We start from the raw sequence: 13,175 nt of genomic DNA, 5'->3' as shown, positions 1-13,175 counted from the left end.
CAATGAGGGGGCCTGTCTGATGTGCAGCGGCAAGGTGTTCCAGAGTGCCGGAGCAGCAACAGAAAAGGCTCTATCCCCTCTGAGCTTCCGCTTAGACCTTGGTACCTCAAGGAGCAGCTGATCAGCTGACCTGAGGCACCGGGCAGGAGCATATAGGTGGAGCAGCTCAGAGAGGTAAGGCGGGGCGAGCCCATTCAACGATTTAAAAATAAATAAAATAATTTTGAAATGAACTCGAAAGTGCACTGGGAGCCAGTGTAGGGAGGCCAAAATTGGCGTAATGTGCTCCCTCTTTCGAGTTCCAGTCAAAAGGCGAGCGGCAACATTTTGAACAAGCTGGAGACGATTAGGTAACTAATTAATTATATGCTTTAATTTCAGGTCATCCATGTAAAATGGTTCATATTTGTTTCAGAATGTTTCCAACTATAATAACTGAAAATTTCATTCAGTTCTCTTAATTTTTAAGAAAGTAATGGGCTTTTGACTGTCAAAATCACAGCTTTTGATTTAAGTCAATGGAAAAGCAACAAGATGCTAATTTCAGAGTATTAAAATGACCATAACTTTTTAAATACTTAAGATATGAAGATTAATTAGGTATCAAATTAAAGTTATTTTTATGTTTTATCTGATGGGATAAATTACAGGCTTGATTTTTTAAATCTCAAAATTTTGTAACATTCCTATATCAAGTCTGCTCCGCCGTTCAATCACGAGTGATCTATCTCTCCCTCCTAACCCCATTCTCCTGCCTTCTCCCCATGACCCCTGATTGGGTAAAGTAAATTTGACACGTCATGAAAGGGACGTGAGAGGTGCTATATAAATGCAAGTCTGTACTTCTCACTCTCTCCAGCAGAGTCTATGCTGGCCCTTTGCGTTCTTAAAGGCACTGCGGCGATTAGCCCCCTTCCACCGCTTCTTAACTTCCATCCTGAGAGCTGCTCGGACCTCGCCTTTAAGTATCGCTTTTAAAGTTCGGAGCGTTGTGTGACGCCCCTGCCGCGCATGCTCATTCGCCGGAGCGCTCGTGTTTTGAAAGTTTGTTCAGTTTGGCGGCGGCGGCGGCGCGCGGACGGACGGACGACCGGTCGGTGCTGAGCTGAGCTGAGCTGAGTTAACGGCCGCGCCACGGGATGGACGCGCACATAGTCAACCTGAAAGTGGGCCTCATGGTTAAAATTAAACGCAGCAATGGTAAGGCGTTACTTTTCCCTAAACGAAGGAATATTGTCAATGCTGAAACGAATCGCCCCGATTCCACCACAGAGGGGGGAGAGGGTTGTTTCGCCGTTTTATTTTGATCGGGACGAGGTTTTAATACAAGCAGGCGGCTTGCCTGTCTGTTGGACGGGGAGACCGTGCATGCGCAGTGAGGCCATGATTTCCTTTTCGAATGTCCCGCCGTGTCGACGTCACCCGCATCGGACCCGCCTCATTGGAGATCCCGACAGTGATTGGACGACCGCTGCATTGTGACGTCAACGTCAACGTCGGACTGTCCATTCATCAGACACGAGGAGTTTGAATTTGCAGCAAGTCCTATGAGACCTGCAAAAACAGAATAGATTTGCTATAGTAGTTTTTATTAAAAGAGTTTACTCAGTAAAACAAGCCCATGTAATTATTGTTTGCAAATAATAATTACTGACTTACTGAAGCAAGTCTTCCCTCACAGTGGGAAACTGATTCTGCTGTGTGGGGATGTTTTATGATGGAGTCTATCCTGTGTTGTGTTTTTTTTAATATGTATGGCTGTATGGTGACCACACATCTCACTACCAATTGGTACATGTGACAAATAAATGTATCTTGTATCAACACCTGGTTGCTCAGCACTTCAACTCTAATAATAATAATAATACATTTTATTTGCGGGCGCCTTTCAAAGTCTCAAGGACACCTTACAGAAAATTAACAAGAGAGAAAAAACATATAGTCGGAGTAAAATAAATAATAAGGACATCACCAATACACAAATTAAAGACAGAATTCGCTCCAAAGCCAAAAAATCAAAAACACAACTCTCCCTCCCATTCCCAATCTGAACTTTCTGTCCTGGGCCTCCTCCATTGTCGGAGTGAGGCCCAGTGTAAATTGGAGGAACCACCTCATATTTCACTTTGGCAACTTACACCCCCATCTCTGGAGAGGACCACTGCCATCATAGTGCTGAGTGATGCTCTACTTAGAGATTTTCAGCATACTACAGCCAGATCCAGAAGGAATGGATGACGATTCTGGTCGAGACCCTTCTTCAGACCCGAAACGTCACCCATTCCTTCTCTCCAGAGATGCTGTCTGTCCCACTGAATTACTCCAGCTTTTTGTGTCAATCTTCGGTTTAAACCAGCATCTACAGTTCCTTCTTGCACCCCAGCGGTATAAACATTGACTTCTCTAATTTCAAATAGCCCTTGATTTCTCCCCTCCCCTTCCCAGTTCGCCTGAGTCCTACTGTCTCCGCCCATTTTCTTTCTTTGTATGAAGAAGGGACTCGACCCGAAACGTCACCCATTCCTTCTCTCCAGAGATGCTGACTCACCCGCTGAGTTACTCCAGCATGTTGTGTCTACCTATTGACGTGTATCAAGATGGTTTGACCTTATCTCATAGAATTAAACACTTGGCTATTTCCAGCACATTTGTCTTATATCAGTTCAATATAGTGTAAAATTTTGGAATAATTCCATGAGATTGTGAACTGATATGTTATCTATCCCTGAATATATACCCCCAGGAAACTTAACATTGCATAATAAACAATATTAATAATAATCTTACAAGGGAATAGAATAGTAAAGTTATTCATGATAACTAATGTAAGGCTTAGAATAAATCATTAATGTATTTTGTAAATAGCTGTGGTCCCAACATTGAGCCTTGCAGTACCCCACTAGTCACTGCCTGCCATTCTGAAAGGGACCTGTTTATCCTTATTCTTTGTATCCTGTCTGCCAGCCAATTTCCTATCCATGTTAGTACCCTACTCCCAAATACCATATGCTCTAATTTTGCCCACTAATCTCCTATTTGGGACATCAAAAGTCCAGGTATACTACATCCACTGGCTCCCCCTTGTCCATTTTCCTAGTTACATCCTCAAAGAATTCTAGAAAATTAGTCAAGCATGATTTCCCCTTCGTAAATCGAATTAACATGGAAAATTAAAACTAATTGTGGTTAAAGATGACCATTGTTTTTGTGAGATTGGAAGATTTTTTGTAGTCTAGATCTAAAGATGCTATCTTGATGTAGTTAAGTATTATGTAACTGAAATGTACTCAACTAGGGTAAAGAAGTTAGGTTGTAAATGGACTGGCAAGTCTGCAGTCCAAGAAGGTATTGAGTCCAGATGGAGTTCTTATCAGTGATCTGTATCAAGTGTGATAAAAAATGGTAATGTAATCAGACTCAAAGTGACCCTGGGGTAAAGAACTGCATTTTTCTTGATATTTCTATTCCTCTTCACTACCCTTTTTACCAAGTTGTAGTCATTCTGCCGCAGTTCAACGGAACAGACCTGCAAACCTGCGTATTATCATTTTTAACAGTACTTATCCTTTTGTGCAGGTTTCAAACATATCTACATGATGTGAAGTATTACTGATGATGGTACAAATAGATGAAGTGCTGTCATTTCTAAGATTCTAAATTGAAAGCTTGGTTGGATCGTAAATTCTTATTGCTGAACCATATAGGTGATCTCATTGTTGCGTTTTTATATTTCCACATTTTCCATAAATGTGGACATTTACTGTAAAAGGCATGACTTTTTATCTGTCCTTGCCAGTTGTTCATTAGAGTTGCTGTCTGGGCAGCAGGTGGGGGAGTAGAGCTGCTTAAAACTGCCTATTTTATCATACATTTTGACAATTAATTACTATTTCATATGTTTAAATCTGGTAACGAGAGAAATCCTCTCGCCATTTTCCTCTCTTTTTCCACCACCCTAACTTCCCACCTCCCAATTATATATTTATCATGAGTAGTATGGAAACTTTATTTTTGCAACATGACCATTTGTTTTTCTAATTACCTTTGAGGCAATGTTTTGGTCCACTGAAGTCTTTTTTTTAGTAAAAGTAATCCCAGGGCTTGTTAGGAAATTCCCAGTTACTATAAGAGAATGATGATATGCTTCCAAGTTGGGATGATGTTGACAAGGGGACTTGTAGATCTGCCTACTGCTCTTAACCTTCATGGTTGTCATGCTTTGGGAAATGTTGTATGATTAATTACTGTATCTCCACTGAGTGACGTCAGCAATGGCTGCCTCGCCCAACAGTCTGTCTGTCCCTTCCTTCTTTGTTGTTTGCTTGTATGTGTTAAATGTACGTTTTTGTTCTTTAGCTTGTTTTATGTGTGGGGGGGGGGGGGGTTTGTGGGGAAACTTTTTCAAACCTCTTGCCTCGACAGAGATGCAAATTTTTATTATTTTTTCCGTTCGTATCTCCGTCTGCACTGCGGCCTAATGTTGAGGAGTCAGCGGCCTTTGCTGGAGACCGATTTTGGGAGCTCCACCGTGGAAGCCTGTGGACTATACATCACGGAGCTCGCAATCTCTTTGCATGGGATCGATCTCTGAGCTCCAACTGCGGGAGCCTGCCGACTTTAACATTGTGGAGCACCTGGTCTCCGATCAGAGACAGACACCGGGCAAATCCAAGCCGCAAGAGCTTCGACCGCCCTGATCGCGGGAACTTCGACCGCCCTGATCGCGGGGGCTTCGAACGCCCTGACTGCTGATGATTCGACTGCCCTTATAATTTGTGTTTTGTTGTTGATATCAGAGCCCTGTTTATGAAAGGAATTAATGTTCAAAACATTGAGTGTGTTGAAAGTACTGTGTGCGACGTTGGATAGAGATGAGTCTTGAGTGTTGTTGGAGCTGCACATCCAGAAAAATGAGGACTATTTCATCTTACTTCTTGTCTTGTAGCTGGTTGAAAGTCTTTAGAGTGATGGGTGGTGAGTGTTTGCAGCTGAATACATGCTCTTGTGACCACTGCGATTGGTCCTGGAATGTAGAGCAAAATAAAGAGCTGCTGGAGGAATTCAACAGGTCAGGCAACATTTTCCAAATAATGATCAATAAATGTTTTGGTTTGAGACCCTTCATCTTGACAGAGTTGTGATTCCATGGTCATTCTGCTCAAAATTAAGCTAAAGTACTGAAGAAGAGAAAGTTTACAATCATCCCAGCAGTTTAGAGAAGTTGTGCACTTAAAATTTGGGCTGAATTAGAAGGCTGCTGTATAACTCAAACCAGTGGGCTGAAATTTGATGTCATGGTATCCGACAGCTTTTATATTTCTTCATTGAATAAGTTGTGGGTAATATTTGTCATCTCAAATTCTACATTTTAACACTCAATAGCTCTCTAGATCATTTTAGAAGGTAGTCAAGAGCCAAAGAAATTAGTAATGATTTACCATCTCCTAGGCTAAATGAACTTTGGGAAGCTGATTTCTCAAAGGATATTAGGTAACCACATAAGTCTTTTCACCGATCTGATTTCATGAATTTAAATTTATAATCTCCATGATGGGCTTTGAAATCGTCTCCAGATTGCTGGTAGAAACTTCCTGGGTTATTAGTCGAGTGACAAAATACCTGTTACTCTGTCATTGAATATTGTATGTCGGTGCACTGCTTTGTTTCCTACCAATAAGAAAGAATATCAAAACTTTTGGGATGTCTTTAAAAAATGTTCTAGTTTAGTGAGTTCAATGAATATTAAAGCAAAAATATGCTGACAATGTTTCTTTTATCTTGAAAAGGAACAATTAGAATTAAAAAACTAAGTGGAGAGTTGTTGAATCTGCTTGGTACACCTTGTACACTATTGTATTTTAAGGTGGTACAGAGTACAGAGTACAGCTGGTGGAGCTACTGCCTCAGTGCCAGAAAAACCGATTCAATCCTGAACTTGGGTGCTGTTTTCATGGGGTTTGCATGTTCTCCCTGTAAGCACATGTGTTTCCTCTGTGGTTTCCACCCACATCCCTAAGACGTACGGGTTGGTAGGTTAATTGGCCTCTAAAATTACAGGGTGTAGGGAGTGGATGAGAAATTTGGACGACGGAACTAGTGTGAACAGGTGTTTGATGGTCAGCGTGGACTTGGTTGGCTGAAGAGCCTGTTTCCTGGCTGTATTTTCAAAACTATAAGTAAACTAAAACTTGAACCACAAATGGTAATCAACCTGTTCTATGATGTCACAATATCTTTCTCATGATGATTTAAAAGTTATTTCAGCAGTGTGATCAGGCCACATTTCCCATCCAACATTTTGTGTTTCAAGATGAATTTGTCTGTTTAATGTTCATCACATCTTCTGGACTAGCTGAAGTACTTTTAAAACCTTGGACAGAATGAAAAATTGGGATACTCTTCAGAATGTGAGAAGTGTGCCTAAAATGTCACAAATTTGGTTTTGAACAGTGGCTTGCCTGTGTTCACTCAATGATATTTTGTGGTTAATGTACTTTTCAACATATCCTTTGGATTGGGTTGTTGTACCAAATGTTTCAAACTAATAGTCATGCAGCATGGAAATGGACCCTTCGGCCCAACTCATCCATTCCGGCTGAGATGCCTCATCTAAGCTTTTCTCATTTGCCACATACCTGAGCCCATGTCTCTCTAACCTGTCCCTATTCATTTACCTGTCCATATGCCATTTAAATGCTAACACAGAACTGCTGATGCTGTTTAACAAAAAGCCACAATAGTCATACAGCAGGGATAAAGGCCCTCGGCCCAACGTCCACCAAGATGCCCATTTTACACCAGTCCTAACTGCCTGCTTTTGGTCCATAATCCCTCTAAACCTTTCCTATCCAAGTATTTGTCCAAAGGTCTATTAAATGTTGTTATTGTATATTCCTCAACTACCTCCTCTGGCATATACCCATCAACCTCTGTGGAAAATTTTATCCCTCGGGTTCCTATAATTTTTTTCCTCTCGCCCCTTAAATCTATGTCCTCTGGTTATTTATTCCCCTGCTCTGAGTAAAAGACTCTGCATTCAACCTATCTATTCCTCTCATAATCTAATGCACCTCTTTAAAATCACCTCCCATCGTCCTGCTCTCAAGGAATATAGTCCTAGCCTGCCCAACCTATCTCTATAGCTCATACCATCAAATCCTGGCAACATCCTCATAAATATCTCTGCACAAAGTGCCGGAGTAACTCAGTAGGTGAGGCAGGATTTATGGAGAACGTGGGGAAGTATTTTGAGGCGGGACCCTTCTTTGGATTAATTGTGGCTATGGGGGGAAGAATTGGATGCAGATCCAGGTGGGGCGTGGTTAAGTGACGGGGTGGGATTTATAGTAGGTTAGTGACCTGAAGTTTGAGAATTCGTTGTTCATATTGTTGGGTTGTAAGTTGGAGGCGCTGTTCCTCTAGTTTGCGTGTGGCCTCACTCTGGCAATGGAGGCTCAGGGTAGAAAGGTCAGTATGGGAAAGGGAGTTAAGATGGTTAGCAACAGGAGATTCAGCAGGCCTTGGCAGACTGATTACAAGTATTCGGCGATACATTTGCCGAATTGATGCTTGATGTAAGGGAGGCCACATCGGGAACACAGAATAAGGTAGATGAGATTAGAGGACAAGCAAGTGGTATTTCTCTCTCATCTGGAAGGACTGCTGGGGTCACTGGATGGATGTGAGTGGGGAGGTTCAGGGACTATAGTTGGATCTCCTGTGGTTACAGGGGAAAGTATCTGGGAAACAAATGAGAGATCCACTATGGATCCCTCACCCGCGTCTCCTCGGGTTCTGCTCTCGCTCCCCCTCCCCCCAGATGGATCATGGATAGAGCTCCCCTGGTCCTTGCCTTCCCCCTACCTGCCTCAGCATTGAGTATACCATCCTCCAACATTTTCACCACCTATGTGATCCCACTCATGTCATGTTTTCCCATCCCCACCCCTTTACTGGTAACTATTGCTAAAAGTAATGCTTGGAATGACTGAATTTCTCAAAGGTATGCACATTTAATTAATGACATTACATACGTACTTGAATATTTATTTTATGTATGATCAACACTCATTGCAACAAACTTTCTTTATGTAATGTATTAAATGCCGGCAGGAAACCACAAATGCTTTATTGTTGGCCTTCATTGCCAATTCTCAAGTGTTCAAGAAGTAATAATCTAATTAAAACCCCAGAAGAAGAAGAAATAAAAACTAATGCTGAAAATGATCAGGCAGCAACTTTTGGGCAGAGAGAGGAAGTGCAGGAGAGACGATTAACGTAATGGATTGATGACTGTCGAAGCCATGATAAATTTGGCTGAAATGTTCTTGTCCATTATAGTGATTCTGCCAGGACCATGTGAATAACCTGTGAATGGCAAATTATATTGCCTGTATCATGCTTCCTACAACATGGATTGCAGTTTCATGTGTTCAGAAGCAATACTTATCATTAATTAGCTGTTTCACGCATCTGATAACAAAAAATATAATGACGTTGTTTTAACTTTGTAGCGATATCTCTTGGTTTGAACAGAACATCTACCACTTCTAATGAAAAATGTAAGCATGTATAGAAGAGTCATTTGCCTACTATTGATTATTTTTATTATTGTACACTGGTTTTATTATTGTAGCTTCATTTTAGAATCTAAATCAACCATTTTTAAAACATATAATTCAATTAGCGAGTTCGGTATTCCGAATTACGCAAGGAATAATGGGATTTGTCAAAGGTCATACGTTATAAATAAAAATCGAACAAAGCGCTGTAGATTGAGGGTATAGTTTGGGTCTGTTTTTGTCTTTTTTCAGTTGGAAACCGGGCAGGGGTGGGGGAAGACTGGACCGGCTCTCATCCAAAGAACAGTGCCTCATCCGCAGCCAGGATCGAACCCGTGACCCCGGCGCCGCAAGGGCTGCCGAACCGCCACTGGACCGACCCCGGTTTCTGCCCCCCCCCCCCCCCCCCGGAGTGTCCCATCCCCAGGGGGCGGCCCAAGACATCCGGACCGACGGGACACCAGCACCCAGGCCAACCGTCAGCACTGAGAACCCACAGCCAGCGCCGACCCCAGCCCAACCCCGCTCCAACTCCTGAGGAACCCGCTTCCCGATGGGCCGGTACGGCAGCAAGTGCCAGTTCGCCCACGGCCTGGCCGAGCTGCGCTCCCTCAGCCGCCACCCCAAGTACAAGATGGAGCAGTGCCGCACCTTGCACACAACTGACTTCTGCCCCTACGGTACCCTCTGCCACTTCATCCACAACCCTGAGCGCCAGCCTGGGCTCTGCCTCCTCCGGCCCAGCAGCAACTCAAGAGCACCCGCAGTGATGGAGAGCCAGGCCCGACCCCGACCATGGACGAAACGCAAGCTTGCACACAATGCAGCGCCACCGTTGCCGAGACTGTTTATAGCTAGTGACCTATGTCCTGGCCATGCGCAGTCGGAATACCAATCTCGCTTATTACCAAAAGTTCTAGAGACGTTCTATGATTTGGGTCAAGGGACAACAAAGGGCCAATGTTTCAACTCCAAGTTAGAATACTTTTACTTGGGTGGAAACCCATGGGTGTTTCCTTCGGCCCTAGCCTTTGCCCTTGGGGATAGGAATTACAGGCTTGATAGTTGCTGTCGGAGCAGCCTGAATGGGTAGCTGTAATTGTTTTTTATTGATGGAGTACAGTGGTTGTAGTGGAGTGGTTGTAGTGTAGTGACGTTTTGGGATGGTGGATGGCGTTCCACTCAACGGTTACTTTATCCTTGGTTGTGTTGAGCTTCTTGAAAGTTGGAGTGCACACTATCGTACTGGTGCATGCTATCATACTGGTTATTTAAGCCACATAGCTGAGGCAAGGCTTTGGAGTACCTAGAGGTTAATCTCTGGCTGCTGAAAATCCATTGTAGTGTATATAATGGTAACTGTAACTTTGGTATGATTTGTGTCATGTGATATATTCAATATCTTATCAGTTTCATGAATATGTGTGAGTATGCGCAGTGTACTTTTGAGTTTCAGCGGCAATTTCAGCTACTGTGACTGGAAAGTCATTGTCCACTGCTTCTGTGACACCTTCAGTGCCCACATCTGATTCTTCATGAGGCAAATGCGACAATGCATCAGCAATAGCATTTTTATTTGAGCTGCGTTACTCAATGCTGTAGTCATGCTATGACAGGAGAACTGCCCAGCACTGCATCCTCAAGGCTGCCAAGGACCAAGAAGAATGAGAAGTGGCTTATGATCAGTAACCAGGGTGAAATCTCCTACCCAACAGATACTGATGGAATTTCTTGATCCCAAAGATGATACCAAGGGCTTCTTTCTCGATTTGTGCATAATTACACTAACTCTTGGTAAGTGTGCATGATGCAAATGCTATAGGCTTTATTGTCCATGTTCCATTACATGTGAAATCACAGCTCCTACCCCACAACTAGATACATCACAAGCTAACTTTAACTCGCAATTTGCATCATTGTAAACAAGTAATGCAACACTGGTCAAGCTCTTGCATGCATCATAAGCATTTTATTGCTCTTTGGACCATTCCCATGTTTTATCCTTTTTCAACATCTTGTGTTCCTAACTTGTAAGAATTGTGTATAATACTGTACCATACCCAGGAAGGAGGGGAGTTGAGACGCATTCTGTGGTGTTGGTGCGTTTGCTACAGCTTCAATCTTTTCCTTCACTGGTTGTAGTCCATGTTTATCCACTTTCAAACCAAGCTCCACTACTTTGGTCTGTAAGAATGCACATTTGCTTCTTTTCAACTTTATATTGTGATCATCAACTTCACTGAGTACCTCTAGATTCTCCTCCTCAGTAACAGTTGCAATCAGCATGTCATCTTGTTTGCTCAAACAATGTGATGTTCCTGGCAGAATCTTTTGTCCATTGTAGCTTGGAAGATTTTTGGTGCTGACTGCACACCATAGGGTAGTATTGTGTAGGAATACAGCCCCATGTATGTGTTTATCGTGAGATACTGTTGGATTTTACAATCAACATTTAGCTGAGCATATGCCTGTGACAGATCTAGCTTAGAGAATACCTTGGAACCAGTATGTTTAGTGTATAAATCTAGAGGTTGGTAGTGGATACTGTTCATCTACTGTCTGGTTGATAATCACTTTGTAGTCTCCATGCGATCTCACTGTGTTGTCTGCTTTCGAGCCCACTACTATTGGAGTAGCCCAATCACTGCGATCTGTTTCAACCAGTACACCATTTTGTTCCAACTTTTTGATTTCGGCTTCCACTTTACTTTTCAGCGAATAGGGCACTGGTCGCGGTCTACAGTAGACAGGCTCCACATCTGGTCGAATCCTGATGTGTGCTTGTTCACCCTTTATGTCGTCTTAGCTGTGATTGCACATAGCATGATGTTTCTGCAACAACCGATCCAGTTATGTTTAAGCTTCGACTTGGAATACAGATGTCCCGTTTCAGTAAGCTGAGCCAATTTTTGCCCATTAACGTTAGCCTATTGACATAACTTGCAACGACTATTGGCAACTTAAGTCTTGCCTTTATGTTGACAATAGCACCAATAGCACATATCTGTGCTTTTCCTAGAACTTTGTTGTGAAGGCCTTTTCCCTGTCTTGTCATGCTTGTGTTTTGGAACTGCTTTTTGACTTGTTGACTGTGGCCAGCATGTTTTGGTGGAAACTCATGTGCACTTTGACATGCCGCTCCATGGCCAAACCAGTTTTGCATGCCAAATCAAAAGTAATAATAATAATAATGGATGGGATTTATATAGCGCCTTTCTAATACTCAAGGCGCTTAGTAAGGGCTGGTGTGCTCAGTAATTTTGATTGGATTCACTCATCCAGCATTCCACATACAAATCTATCACACAAAGCTCAATCCAGAAATGTTGCAAAATTGCAGTGTAGGGACAACTTCATCAATGAGATGAGTGTAAGGACAACTTCATCAATGAGACCCACAGTCTCACCAGACCTAGTTTCTTATGTGAAATGTGTAACATTCTGCAATCTCTATGAGCTTCGGGTTGGTTGAAGTGAGCATCAAGTTTTGAAAGGAGTCTCAAATGAAACATTGCTTTTTCTGGGGCTTGGATGTTGGTGAGAGTTTCTTCAACTTCAGGACCAATTTCAGTTAATAGAAAGGCTTTCATTCATTCCTGGGTGGACTTGTTTTGTGCTCTTACCTGCACTTGATTGTCATCTTCTGTTTCTTCAGCTTCAATAATGTAATTTGTAATAAACATTTCCATTCACGAGGTAAAGGTTTCACAGTTCTTTTCAAAAGTTCCTAGTCGGCCTTTGTATCCCAAGGATGCCATCTTGCCACGTAGACACGAAAAGATAGCCTGACAAACGCTAGACGCTTTGAACAGCTGCTGTTTTAAACTACAATCCCATGTATAGAAGGATCTGTGGCCTATTGTGTCCAGTTCGCAAACAACTGCAACACGGTTCTATATTTGCTATTTAAAATGGTAAACAATACTGCAAATTACAAAACAGTCCTGCACTGTATTTAAAGGTTAAGTTCACAAACTCTATCGGATCCCTGCCACCATTGAAAGACATTATGGCTTCAGCATGTAGATAGAAACAAGCACAGGTTTTCAGTACATGCTGTTGCCAGTGTGGGTCGTCATTATTTTGCAAAAGTACACTGCGCATATTCACGAGACTGATATTGAATATATCACATGACACAACCCTCTGAACCCACTGAAAACCATATGAACCCTCTGAAAAGGTCTAGTAGGCCAAGACCATGTTTGCAAAGGGGTTTGGGCAGGCCTACTTCTATAACTGATGGGTGCTACATTTGCTTGCCATTGCTTCTATGTCATTGTCCAATCCTGGCCAATACATGCAACCTCTGGCTGTAGACTTTATTCCTGCAACATCTGTTCACTATGGAGTTCTTTAAGTAATCTTTGTCTTAATATTTTCCGGGGTGAAGTGAGCATAAAGTTTTGAAAGAATAGTCTCAAATGAACCATTTTTTAATATTTTTATCTCTGAACTATCGACAGTTTTAACCATCCTTAGTGCAATGTCTCCTAATATCATCCTAATGGGGGATATTAATGTTCATTTTGATAACATTGACAATATTTTTACTGAAGATTTTAAAGAAATGTTAGATTGCTTCGACCTAACACAATATATCAATTTTACAAC

The 13,175-nt window shown here is 42.3% G+C and overlaps 1 protein-coding gene across 4 annotated transcripts in view; it reads left to right on the top strand.

The window, feature by feature from the left end:
• Positions 1-967: 967 nt before the first annotated feature.
• The window catches only part of kif2c (kinesin family member 2C), a 74,279-nt gene continuing 62,071 nt past the window's right edge, over positions 968-13,175 (top strand). The window contains exon 1 of one of the 4 annotated variants that reach the window (XM_033028750.1): positions 968-1,200. In XM_033028750.1, coding sequence (XP_032884641.1) covers positions 1,140-1,200 — 61 coding nt within the window. In that variant the 5' untranslated portion in view covers positions 968-1,139. The remainder of the gene's footprint in view (positions 1,201-13,175) is intronic. The other 3 variants (XM_033028752.1, XM_033028751.1, XM_033028753.1) reach the window with 3 other exon arrangements.

Source organism: Amblyraja radiata, chromosome 10 (assembly GCF_010909765.2).
Source record: "Amblyraja radiata isolate CabotCenter1 chromosome 10, sAmbRad1.1.pri, whole genome shotgun sequence".
NCBI classification, from domain to species: domain Eukaryota; kingdom Metazoa; phylum Chordata; class Chondrichthyes; order Rajiformes; family Rajidae; genus Amblyraja; species Amblyraja radiata.
The sequence above is the reverse complement of the archived record's forward strand: the minus strand, read 5'-3'. Positions and strand labels throughout refer to the sequence as shown.